Source organism: Microtus oregoni, unplaced genomic scaffold, assembly GCF_018167655.1.
Source record: "Microtus oregoni isolate MIOR12 unplaced genomic scaffold, Mior012 000014F_ref0000157, whole genome shotgun sequence".
Taxonomy (NCBI): domain Eukaryota; kingdom Metazoa; phylum Chordata; class Mammalia; order Rodentia; family Cricetidae; genus Microtus; species Microtus oregoni.
The window spans coordinates 32724146-32737996 of record NW_024543073.1 but is presented as its reverse complement, the minus strand read 5'-3'; the positions used below and the strand labels follow the sequence as shown (position 1 = coordinate 32737996).

Genomic DNA, 13851 nt, shown 5'->3' with positions numbered 1-13851 from the left:
GTGAAGACATTAATCCATACAAGTAAGTGTGTATGCGCTGAGACCCAAAGTCTCACTACAGAATCCGGCTGCACGGAAAGCTCCGGTGCTGCCAGTGGTTAGAATCAGTCATCTCAGAGTGCTTATCCTGACAAAGTGACAGCCTAAATCATCTGACAGTGATTTAGACGGTGTGCAAAATGTTCTAGGCACTCCTATGTTATGGTCAAAACCCCAATGTGTCCAGTAATAGATGGACAATGACAGCATCTCCAGGCTAGTGGGGTGCTTCGGCCAGTAAAAGCATTAGTCATCCTAGCCTGTGGACTTGAATTTCATCCCATGGGAGAAGAAAAGTGACAACTGAAAGTAGTCCTCTGACTGACCCATACCATCAGAGGGGCACACCCCACACCACAAGTAATAAAAATGTTTTCAATTATAAAAATATATATTAATACTGACTAACTAGCTTGCAGAAAACCTTCTATCAACACTCACTCTGCCCTCATGATTCTGTATACAAAGTTACATTTACACACTGACATACATGCGCATATGCACATATCCAACCCCCCCCACACACACTCACCTGTCTGGCTGCCTTGTGACAGCTAGGTGCTGTCTGCTCTCACCAGCTCCTTCCCTCAGTTCCAGGCCTCTTTGGGATTCCTCACTGAAGCCTATGATGCCATTGTGGAGGTCACTCCCTGCAAAGGAAAATGGAGGGCTCTAATGCACCTAGGAACTGATGACTCCCCCCCCAGTGCCACAATAGTCTTCATAGCCCAGAGGAATAAATGAGAAGTTCACAGTGGGAGGGGAGAAGTATAATATCTAAATATAATACCTTTTTCTAAAACTATTCCCAAACAAGACAAAACAAAACAGAGTAAGATGAGGCAAAAGTCCTCAAATCGAGGCTGGACAGGATTTTCTAAGGAGATTGCACAGCACATTTAACAGCCGTTTGCAGTATACATGCCACAGAATACAAACTCCATCAGAGCAACGACTGTCTTGACAGCTGTGCTCCCGGGACAAGAGCACCAGCTCCTGGCAAGCGGTTAATAAGTATTTGTCAAGGAAATGAACTATGTAAGTAATTCACCTTTTTTAAAGTGGGTTGACTTGACAGTTATTTCACACACTTCCTTCTCTGCTCCAGACAGAGAGAGAGAGAGAGAGAGAGAGAGAGAGAGAGAGAGAGAGAATGGTTATGCAATTCCTGAGAATCGCGAGTGTTAGAAGCACAGATTATAGAAGATGATAGGAACCATTACACACACACACACACACACACACACACACACACTGTCTGTCTCTCACACATTCACACATTCACACACACACACACAAACTCTGTCTCTCTCTCTCTCTCACACACACACACACAAACTCTGTCTCTCTCTCACACACTCACACATTCACACTATCACACATACACTCTCTCTCACATTCTCTCTCACACACCCACATACCATGTGTGCACACTCACACACACACACACACACACTGTCTGTCTCTCACACATTCACACACACACACACAAACTCTGTCTCTCTCTCTCACACACACACAAACTCTGTCTCTCACACACACTCACACATTCACACTATCACACATACACTCTCTCTCACACTCTCTCTCACACACCCACACACCATGTGTGCACACTCACACACACACACACACACACACACACAGCACGCTGACACAGTGACTGTGTGTCCTGCCAGCACAAGAGTGAACGTGGATTAAGCCAGTATCCTAACTACTGTACGTGCTGGCTTGTTCCGAGTATCCCAGTCTTTCAAAATGATCCTAGAAGGAAAAATCCTAAAGCAATCAGCCTCAAACACAACTCGAGCTCGGTCTCTCCACTCTGAAGAGTAAGAAAACGTGGATACACGCATCATGGACATTCGTTCCCCTGTGCTTTTCATCAGCTAGATTTCCAACCCTCATTTTCATCAGTTAATCATTATAATCATTTCTTAGCTGAACATCACAATATGATGTTTTCTCTTTGGCAGCAATTCTTACCCACACACCTTTGGTTCTCTTCTTTCCTGGGCATTTACACTTCCCTGTTTTCTTTGTAGGGCAATAGCCACTGATAGGTGCTGTAGGAACTCCTTCAGCCAATAGCCTTGAAAATGCCAGCCCACTTTGGGCGTGGTCTCATATACTATATATGCAGATGTAAAGCATCTGCCAGGCCCTTGGCTGCTGGAGTTGGTTCCAGTTCCCCACACATGTAGAGGACTGTGGATCTCTACTAAGTTCTGTGAATTTAATCCCTAATAAATACGCCTTTATTAGATTCCATTCTGGGCAAGTGTGGATTTCTTTCGCACAGCAACAGATCTTTCACACAGCAACAGAGAATGTTTAGTTAACATTCTATTGTCACAGCTACGATAAATTTGAGCTACATTTTTAGTGAGGTGGTTTTAGATGTGACAGATTTATCACTTGGCTTATTTTAAAGTTCTAACATTTAAATGGGAAAAGATTATGAAAACTGGTTGAGGGTAAGAAGAATCAATAAAGTTAATGATCTAATTAAAACAGAAATATTATTAACAGAAAAGGCCAGATTATGACAGACTAGATGGCAGGATAAAAAAAATAAAAGACCTTAAAATAATGTAGTCATGTGGACATTACAGGTGACAGTATCAGGTGTGTTATATCTCTTGACACTAAAGGACAGGAGTCTATTGCATCCCATGCAGATGACAAAGAATCCCCCACTGCTCAGACAATTGAACATCCCATGCAGGTGACAGAGAATCTCACAATGCTCACACGTTTGAGGGGCACAGAATTGGTATCTGGGCAGACTTGGTGCATCACATTGCCTGATAAATGCAGAAGCAGATTCATTCCAAATGCCATCCTGACCATGAAAGAGCCTTCTGCCAACCAGCTACCCAGGGCTAGAGTCCTTTCTATTACACAGAAACTGATGGAGCACTGTTTGGAATAGCAAGGAATCTCAAAAGAACCGTTTTTATTTTCACTGGACTGAGTAGACCACACTAATTAAGAGATATTTTGGCTGTCAGCGGTGGTCATATCTGAATGGCTATAATAAAGCAAAATATTTAAACCATAGAATGTGAGTGTGGTGCTTAATTCCAAATTAATTTTAGTAGAAATATACAAATCAATTAAGCCAATATAAAACGCTTTCAGAAATGAGTTAAAATTTACAATGCTCCCAATAAACTGTTGGAATAGGAATGGTATTAATTATAATTAGTGAAAAGTTGTAGGATAATATTAATAGGAGAAACACTATAAAGGAAGTTACTATGACATCATAGCATAAATACGAGACAGCATTGTGCTCTCCTGGTGAGTCCTGAGAGTGCGCACAGCATATAGGTAGTTAATAGCATGGTATTGTATACTTTGAGATTGCTAAGAATAAACCTCAGATGTTCTCACCATGGAAGCAGTAAGTAATTGAGATGCTATATATGTATGTTAACTTGATTTAATTATTTGAAAATTTATTCAAACATTTCATTCCATGTATACACAGAATGCGAAGGTAATACATAGTCAAAATAAAACAAAATCATGAAGTGGCCTCGTTACTACTTTAGTTAGTAGTTGACAAGCTGATCTACTTTATCTAATGAAATATATAACGTTATTTCAAAGACTAAACTATAAGTTACCACCAAATCACGATGTGTGAGGAACTCCTAAAATAACTAAAAATGTAAGCTGCTGTTTTATGTATGTGTATATGTGCATATATGATATATACACTTATATGTGAGAGGGGAGAAATAGGGGCTGCAAGGCATTAACTGTCCATTTGCTTTAGATCAAAAACCATACACAATTTTAAACTATATAACATAAATGGATAGGACTCTGTATGTGTGTATGCACATGTACATTTGTGTGTGTGTGCGTGCACATGTGTGTGAGTGTATCCAACTACTAAAATGATTATATATATTGTGTTGGGTCAAAAATGAATAAAAGACACTAATTTTAATCTAATTCATAACAAATACAAAGAATTTCTTGACAATGGCTTCTTTGTTTTAGGACTGATTACTGAAAATGGCTCAAAAATTTAAAATAAGGTTCTAAAACAAGATAAGCAATCGTATGTTTGGACATCAAACCCAGCATTTTTCTAGAAAAATGGTATGGATTTAAAGACTTTTCTCTATGTTTTGAAACTACAGACTTGCAGACCATGTACCTGACTCTTTCTATGTAACACACAGAATATATTAGATTATAAAACATGAATTTATGCTATAGTTCATCACTTTAGGAAGACAACTAGCTGTTGTTGCTATTGTTATTTAGACAGGATTTACTTTGTTTCCCTGGCTGACCTGGAACTCACTATGTAGACCAGGCTGGTTTTGAACTTAGAGAGCTCTGCCTGACTCTGCCACCTGAGTGCTGGGATTAAAGGAGTGTGCTACCATGTCTATTCTAAAGGAAGACACTTTTAATGAGTTACACGGGAGTCAAATGTCTTAGGTTGGAGTTCAGACAGACTGCTCTTCTTACAAACACTGCATTATATGTTCTCCGTCCTATGCCGCCATTACCTGTGATAATGATGACAGCAACGTCTGAGAACCCAGAGCTGTCCTTTCCTCTCACAATCTGCGCTCCCCCTCGAGGGTCTGTGAGGAACACATAGAAGAATTCCTGCCCCTCAGGTTCCTCATCATCGAGAATCTGAACCGATATTTTATGTTCTCTTTCCCCGTCTAGAAATGTAAGGGTGAGCGCCTGTTCTTCAAAGTCTTCTTCTTCAACGGCCCACGTTAGGTTGGCAACTCCATAGACATCCTGAAAGGGCCACACATTGGGTTCCTTCTGAACACATCTTCCACCAAAGGTCTTCGCTGTTACGCTGACATTGCCTGTGAACCCACCAGTCCTCTGGATGAGGATTTCTGCAGTGCTTAATGTGCTATTCTTCCTTTCCTCTGCCACATAAATGACGGGAGGCCCAAGACTGAGTATCCCATAGACGGCATCAGGAACAGTTCCTGGAGCCAAGTCCGGCTTCTCGGACAAGGCAGCAGGAGTGGCGACAAGCTTCTCGGGGGTGGCAGGCACACCTACTGTCTCTGTACCAGTGGGAGACATCTCAGTGGTGTGTGGGATGGCAGTCACCCTGCTTGTGCTAGGGTGTGTGGTGGGACTTGCTTCAGCGGCAGGAAGAGTGCTGTCAAGCGCCACCATCACGGCTGTCGTCGGGATAGAAACACCCACTCCAGCTAGGTCATCATTGTCCAGTATGGTGACCACTGCCACACTGTGATCTAGATTTAGACGAGGTCTCCAATTCGCATCACCCTTTCTTGGTCCCCTATTTTCTACTGAAGTAAGATTAATGTAAAAAGTTTCTTCTATCTCGGGAAGCTGATCATCAGTAATGGTTATTTCAAAATCAGCCTCAGCTTGGAACCTCTGAAAAAAAACTCGGCCATTCTGAACAGGCTCAAAGTCTTCCAGCGGCTTGGCACTGCCTGCAGTTGTTGAGTAGGAGACCGTGATCAGATCACTACGAAACCCAAACAGTCTTTGCACCTGTATTCGGATCCTCTGTGCATCCTCCGACACTGTGAGATTTCTTGAACTAGGGGAAAACTGGAAGACTCCCATGGGTTCGATTTCGGCAGTATCAAAGCCTGATCTGGAAAAAAATGAAATCATGAGAGCTGGTATGATGCAGAAAGGCCACTACAGAGTTCTTCAGTGCTTGGCATGCTGCCCACCCCTCTAAACACTCTAGAGAACCTGTGCACCTTCAAATCCGGAGGCCATACTTCCACACTGGTAAGGAAAAGCACAAGGGAGGCGCGAACGGAGGCTGCAGCGGCGGCGGAGGCTGCAGCGGCGGGGACAGGACCTAACAGATTAGGGAGGTGCATGTCTGAGCGCCGATGCCTTTACACAGGAGCAGTGCTCTGAGGGTAAAGGAGGGGGTTCTGTGGCCAGGCCAAAGGGACACAAACCTCTAGGATGCAATGAAAGCTGGCTTTCTCTCACAGCTACCAAGCAGAGCTATTTTCCTATACTGTAAGCAAAATTCTTGTGTCTTCCAGCTCTTGATAAGGAAACTATTCTCTCACAAAATATAACAAAAACCTGGATGCGAGTTGGAAGAAATATCATTGGTTGAACAATTTATCCTTAACTCTTTTCTATGCATTTTTATTGGTGATAATTACACCAGAAGTTATATTTCGTAGAATACTAGCCTGCTCCTGACCACAAACATATTTTCTTTGGATAGCATTTATGAAAATTACATATAAATATGCTTATATTTATATATTGATAGGTCAAATTATCAATTACATGCATTTGGGTGATTTTTAAGTTGCATACCTCATGTCCTTCCGTCTCCACTGAGAAGCTTATAAACTACAGTGAGGAGGTCAGACAGTGCTCCGAGAACCTGAGTCACATACTAATTTGGTATGTAAGATATAGGGCTCATTACATAATCTATCTTGTCCTGGTCAGTGTTTTGTCGACTTGATGGAAGATAGAGTTCTTGATGAAAAGGAACCTCAAGTGAGAAAATGCCTCCATCAGCAGGCCTGTGGTCAGGTCTTGGGGCATCTTCCTGATTGATGATGAATTGGGGAGGCCCCAGAGCACTGGGAGCAGTGCTACCCCTTCCCTGTGGCCTGGGGCTGTACAAGTGTGCTGAATACGCCATGACGAGCAAGCCAGTAATCAGCATTCATCCATGGTTCTCACTTCATATCCCTTCCCTGACTTCCCTCAGTGATGGCATGTGACCTGAGATCAAGTGACATAAACCTCTTCCTCCACATTTCTTTTGGGCATGCATTCTATGATATCAATAAAAAACTAACTAGAATACCACCTCTCGGTTCCTTTCTTCAGTTATAAAATGGAACACATAATGCCGAGAATGTAGGGATAGCAGAGGTAGCAGAGCAGGGCGGCTTACAGACACCCCTGGTTTTAGGGTAAGCACTAGAAATCTATTTGTCATTTATACTGGTGCTAAAGATCTTTAAATTTGTTACCTGAAGTATTTTCTTTGGACTAATAGTATCTTAAATGGGATATGTATAATCGAACCATACCTGTCTCTACAGATAACTATTCTCGATCTGCAGACATGTATGTAACCATTCTTGTACTTACGTGAGCCCATTGCTGTGTCTCTCAAGCCTGTCCGGAATTCTGGCAAAGGCCATGCCAAAAAAGAGCAAAGTCAACTGTGTTTAGGTAGAACACAGTTTTCTGAAAGTATACTGGCTTCTATGTAAACAGCCATTACAGACAAATAGCACCACTAAATAGAACTAAACAGAAACGAGCTACTGATTTCAGCAACTGTGATCCTTTACGAATATTTTTAATGGTGTGGGGAAATACGAGTTTGCAGCTCTTCCACAGAGGACAGCTGCTTTTCGAAACAGGAAGCTGCATCATTAGAGAATCTGAGAGTCCCAGCATCAGTTCTGAGGCTGGAGGTCAAGGCGAGCTCACTGCAAGGCAGAGAAGGTGGGTCGCTAGGGAAAGTGCTCTCCTCCATCTCTGGCTGCAAGCCATGCGTTGCTCCACACCAGAACTTCATTTGCATCTGCATCAAGGCAGAGCACCTCATGGTCTCTTGTTCGGGTCTGACGGAAACACTGCAACATAATTTCCTCAGATGATGAAATTACCCTGGCCGTACCGAAGCTGCGCTCCACCCGCAGTGTTGCTCCTCAGGCCTGACAGGTGAAGGACAAAGGCCTCTGGCCGGCCAGGGCTGGGAAACGCCCACAGCACCATTCCCTTCCTCCGTTCTCCATGCAGAAAGGAAAGACTCCCTGGAAGAAGAACGATGGAGAAAAGTCTTACCACTGCTCACCTCTGTCTTTTAAATTCTATTCTATGTGCATGGGTATTCTGCCAGCATGCATGTCTGTGTTCTGTGTGTGTGCGATGCTGTGGAGGCCAGAAGAGGACATAGATCCCAGGGGATCTGAGTCACAGGCAGTTCTGAGCAGTCCAGTGGGTGTTAGGAATGGAACCTAGGTCCTCTGGAAAAGCAGCCAGTACTCTTAATCACTGAGCCACCTCTCTGGGCCACTTGAGCTTCTAAAACTGAAATTTGACACTAAAACACATTCTAAAATGACTTCCAACATTTGATTTGGTTCCAAAAAGATAAAATGTTTAATAAATGGAATGAGAGATAAGTACATTTATAGATATTTCCTGAGGCTGCATAGCCCTCTTTCTCAGTCTCTGCTTCCTTCTTTTTCCCTTCCCCTCACTCCTCCCCTCTGTCCTTCCCTCTCCCCTCCTCCTTCCCCTTTTCTTTCTTTCTTTTTCCTTCTCCTCCCTCTTTCTCTCCAATTACCAAATCAAGCACTGTAAAGAGAATGGCTAGAATTGTGTTAGGCAAGTTTTCCTGTAAGTTTGGTGTCAAGATGTGGTTTAAATTCTAGACATTGCCATCACAAGAATTTGGGTAAAACATTACAATATGTGTATTTTACTTTAGATTACTTTATAAGAAAATATCATGAGTAAGACAGATTACAACTCTTAAGAACAGCCAATCGATTTAGGAATTATATTTATTATTCATTAATACTCAAATGTTATTATAAAATCTCAAAAGAGTAATCTAGTTGATTTAAAAATATATAGCCACTATTTGTGATTCCCTTTTTTGTTTAACCAAATTATTATAAATTCACTAAAACATTTTAAAAATTTACATTCAAACAAAGTCACACACAACAGGCACATAAAAAAGATCCCTACATATAGACTGCAAGTGCCTCATTATACATGGGTGGACAAGCAATGCAAATGATAGAAAGGACAGAAGAGTAACAATGAGTAATATGGAAAAGAGTGGCTGGAATGCAGGTCAGAAAGATAATAAACTCTCTTTAATTTATGGGATGAGCCAAAAAGGAAGTAGGAAACATCAGTAGCTGATACATTCTATCTGGGGTCATAGGTGATGGATGCGAAATGCTCTGCCTAAGGCAACTCTAGCGCCATGGTATCTCCAATGAAGTCGTAGACGAATTCATTCTACAGTGACTAATACTTCCACCGCCAGGGCAGCTGATAGAACACTGCAGTCATTTGGTATCGTGATTCTATTCTCATCCTCTAAAGGGCTTCAGTTGTCATTCAGTTTCTCACCTAAATGAAACCTCAGAACACACCATCATTCCAATTGAGGGAATATGGATCTCAGCTCTTTTAGCAATCTTGAGATTTGTGAGTCACAGTAACATTTGCCTGGTGAGCAAGAAACACTGTAAATGGGGGAGGTGGAAAGTTCTAAGACAGAGATGGGGAGTTGGTCACAACTACCATCAGGGGAAACTGCAGTCTGCTCCGGGTACCACAGCTGAGGTCACACCATCCAACATCCACACCTTACTGCTCTCAATGGGCTACTGGCATCAACTTAAACTCAAGTATATGGAGTGACGCCTGCCCATTTGTCGTAAATGCTGGAGAACACGTGATAGGTGCAAGCTGTGTCTCTTTATTGCTGTGTCTGACAAACAGGATACTGAAAGTGACTTTTAACAAATTCCTAAAGCATTGCAGAGCCGTGTGCTTGCTCTTCCTCAACTGGACCTGGCATTCGAGCATTTCAATTTGATTGGAAAGTTCCTCCCTTCCTCGCCAAGGAGTAGATATCACCATAGATATGCAACAGAGCACTACCTCACCTGGGAGCACTGAATTAGGACTCACACAGCTATGTCCAGAGGAGGAATGACCCTGGACAGCCATCACTTTTACAGCACCCTGCAGCTGGGCTAGAAGAGCCACAACTCACCCAGTGTTGGCGTCATGTTGCCGATGACAACAGGCTCAGGGATGTCTGACCCAGGGGCGTATCCTATGGTCCAGGCCACAGACAGCCTGCCGTATGTGCCCCTCCTAGAAACTGTGACTTGGCTTGTGCCGGCTGTGATGTCCAAGAGTTGGAAAGCACTGGATTCAAATCCAACCTAAAGAAAGATAGGCTTTGAGGACTCAACTCCTGTCTAAATGCTCCTGGGCTCTGAAACATGGGTGAAATAGTAACTCCGCTTTGGATAATACAATTTATTCCCACATATGATAATATACTCAGAAAGGAAGTACTTAAAAAAGTCTGATTTGAAATTTCATTCTGCCCATCCTTCAGATTATAGTTTCTAGCTTTCTTTTTAAATTGTAATGGTTTGAATTATAAAATATCCAAAAAATGAATGTAATAATAATTAAATGAAATCAAAGCAAAAGAGTGCAAATTACATTGCTTTAAAAATTTGTGGTGGCTATGTGTCTCTCATTTATTCATCCTTTGAAGAGGCTAACTCACTAGATTGCGGAGGGTCACACTGAACTCCCAATCTCCCTGCCTCAGTTTCCAGAGTGCTAGGATAACAAACATGACCCACATGGCCAGTTCTTAGAGAACATTTTAGTGTGGCTTCTTAACTGGAGTCTTCCAGTCTCTCTAGAACTGAGAGTCGCCTCTCACAGTTTTAACATTCCCGTCCTTCCTCCTCAAAGTAAGAGTGCATATTAAGGTTTCTGGTTTATTTTGTGAGGCACATTTGATATTGATATTTCTGTGAGACATATAGCACACTTGCTGTCTGTCTATTTGTTCCACTGGAATGATTATGCTCCACACAATCATCAAGGAAGAATCTGTGTTGAGGGGAACTCTTCCCAGGTATATGATTTAGAGCTGAAGTTCATTCTAATCTGTGGTTTATAGGACATCAGCCTGATTTCCAGTCTTGTCCTCTCTGAACGAATAGCTCAAGTTACATCCCCTCGCCTCATTCATTACAATGGAAATCTAGTTATCACTAAACCAACATTGTAGATGAAGACATACCTTCCCTTTTAAAGTTCTGATGGGGCACATCTGCAAGCGTGGATGTCCTGAGGGACACTTCTGGAGCTCCGTAGCAACACTTTGGAAGCCAGAGAGCAATGGAACTTTAAAAGTCCTCTTTTCTATCTGGAACCAGGGCCCTGGTTACTGTGGCCCTGGACCTGGAACATACTGTGTAGACTTAGCTGGTCACACAGCAATAACCTGACTCTGCCTCCTGGGATTACAGGTGTGTGCCACCATGTACGGTCTGTTTTGGTTGTTTGTAATTTTCGTAGACTCCATTAGAGGCAGAATAAATTCATTTACAGTGGAGAAGTCCAGGAGGCAGCAGCTGAAGGCAGCATCCACCAGTGACCTCAGATCATCCACATTCACGCCCCATGCAGTCCTCTGCCCCATGCCACACCCCTGCAAGGCCAGGCTTGCCCTCGTCGCTGGGCCCCTTCTGAAGCAGTGGGGCAGGGCTATGTCTCAGAGCAGCTTGGGAAATCTCACGTTGCAGTCCAACAGCACCTTTTTTTTTTTTTTTTTTTCGGAAGGAACCTAAAGGGAAGGTTTTTGTTTTGTTTCTGGCAGGCCTTTAAAGTGACCCAGAATCATCTTTTTCCACAGAGATGGTAAACGACTCACCGACTCGGGTTAGAACACTCCCCCACACTGGCGTGCATCAGCACAGACTTTCTGTCAGGCAAAGTCTAGATATTAAACGTGAACACTGTCAGCAGATGAAAGCTTCTACACTGCTTCATTCTGATTTTTAATTATTAGCATGAAATGCCTCAATATTAAAGATTTAACATCAACACTTAGAAATTTTGGCTTTAGGTGACTGGTTCTTTTAAAAGGACCTTATATTCTAGACCATCTGTACAAGATAAAAATCTTTCAACACTGCTTAAAAGGCACATAAATCTTCTAATATTGAAAATTGACAAATTGTTTTTATTTAATGGATCTTTTGATATTCACAGATCTATTTTAAACTTGAGAAAATTTAGAACTTTAAAATCCTAAAAACAAAAGCAAACAAACCCCCAAAATCCCTTTCATAGTCTTCTCCTGGTAGCTCAACCATGCTTCCATGGACAGACCCACCCCAAACACATGCGCAGCACAAACTGAGTTTGGTAAATTTTAAAAAGGGGGACAGAAAACTGAGTGAGTGGGGAGGTGAGGCATACAGCTTGTGGCGTTATGGGGAAGGAGAAGAGAGCGAACATGACCAAACTTCACTGCATTCAGCTCACAAAGAAAAAGAAGAACAAAAAAGCATATAAAAAATAATTAATTAATTAATTCTTGAAGACCTTAGTCTTCCTGTTCGTGCTGCCCTCTTGTGGTTGGCTGAGAGAACTACACCCAGAGCCAATTACCTGGGAATTGGCAGCTTCCTCGGGAACGGGAAGAATGGCAGATTTTGCTTCTTGGAGAATTGTTGGCAATCCATAGAGAGGTTCACTCAGAAGCACCACAGACACCAGCTGCACAGTGAAATTAGAGCCCAGGGGTAGAAAGACCTGGAAACAAAGGTTAGACAATCTTCAGAGTGAAATAGAGGCATGTGGCCTGGGTCACAGCACACGGCCTAAGTTCCATGAGTAGAAGGCAGTTCCATGGGTGCGGGCCTTCCAGGTATTTTTAGCGGGTGGTGTGCAGCTGTGGTGGTAGAGAATAAACACACAAACTTACAACATGTGCGAAGAATGGGACAGGAAGCACATTGTGAAGTGAAGGCAGCTAGCCCAGGGAGACCCACTTCCTCCCTCTTCATTAAGCAGTAACAAATGATTCTAAAGATAGCCACCCGGAATGGACGGTGACATGGACACCCTTGTCATTTCAATGCTTTGTGCAAATAAAAATCATAAGCACTGGTGCTAGATGATGCATGTCAAAGTTTAGCATCTAGCAAGCTGGGCCATCCTGGGCTCACAAGCTGTTGTCAGACTAGGGCTGTCTGGAACCTGCGGTGTATCTTCTCATCCAAACACGGCTATGATGACGGCTCAGCCCAACTCAGTACCAAACCAGGAACATTCCTAAAAACATTGCATCTTGCCTGTGGAGCATCACAGCCTTTTCCCACCGTGAACTTCAACATAATCCTGCCCTTAGACCCACAAAAAAGCATTGCTTCAAAACGTGCAACATAAGAAAGTACAGATTTCATTCTCTCAAGATGACATTCTCTAAACGAAACTTTCGGGTCAATGCTAAGCAAGCAAACCACAACATTGTAAGTCCCAACAAAGACATTCACCTTTCCCAGAGGCCCCGTTCCCATCTACATCAACCAATGGCTGGGCAGCTAATGGGGCTTTATTCCAATTTCATGACGAATAAAGGATCAGGTGGTATTGTAAAGTACCAAGTCATTTATGTGACCCTTCCTGCCTAGGCCTGTTCAGTACACACAAGACCTGGGGCAAATGACATTATAGTTGAACATGAATCATGTTTGGATTATATATGTTAGAATATATTTATATGTACATATAGATATACATACACACAGACATATATATCATGTTTGATAAACATTGCATACAATTAAAAACCACTTAAGAGCATGCTATAGAGATGGCTCAGAGGTTAAGAGCACTTGCTTCCTATCTAAAGGACCCACATTTAATTCCCAGCACCCACATGGCAGCTCACAACTATCTATAAGTCCAGTTCCAGGGGATCTGATGCCCTCTTCTGGCTTTTGGGCATCAGGAACCCAGACAGACCTACAGGTAAAACACTCATAAACATAATAAGTAAATAAATAAGTTTTCAGACAAACAATTGAAGATCCTATCCTATCTGTGCAGCTGACTTTTCATACCACATGTTTGTGATTAATTTTTATTGGACGTCTTAGATAAGCTTTGTATCCCTGTGATAAACACCCTGACCAAAAGCAACATGGGGAGAACAGGCTTATTTCAGCTCCCAACACCCAGGTCACA

The 13851-nt window shown here is 42.5% G+C and overlaps 1 protein-coding gene across 1 annotated transcript in view; it reads right to left on the bottom strand.

The window, feature by feature from the left end:
• Adgrv1 (adhesion G protein-coupled receptor V1) overlaps window positions 1-13851 on the bottom strand; it is a 546438-nt gene that overhangs the window by 339968 nt on the left and 192619 nt on the right. The window contains exons 71-75 of the mRNA XM_041663490.1: window positions 12271-12414; window positions 9836-10010; window positions 7709-7844; window positions 4578-5677; window positions 572-689 (exon numbers count right to left, since the gene is read on the bottom strand). Of these exons, the coding sequence (XP_041519424.1) occupies window positions 572-689; window positions 4578-5677; window positions 7709-7844; window positions 9836-10010; window positions 12271-12414 (1673 nt within the window). The remainder of the gene's footprint in view (window positions 1-571; window positions 690-4577; window positions 5678-7708; window positions 7845-9835; window positions 10011-12270; window positions 12415-13851) is intronic.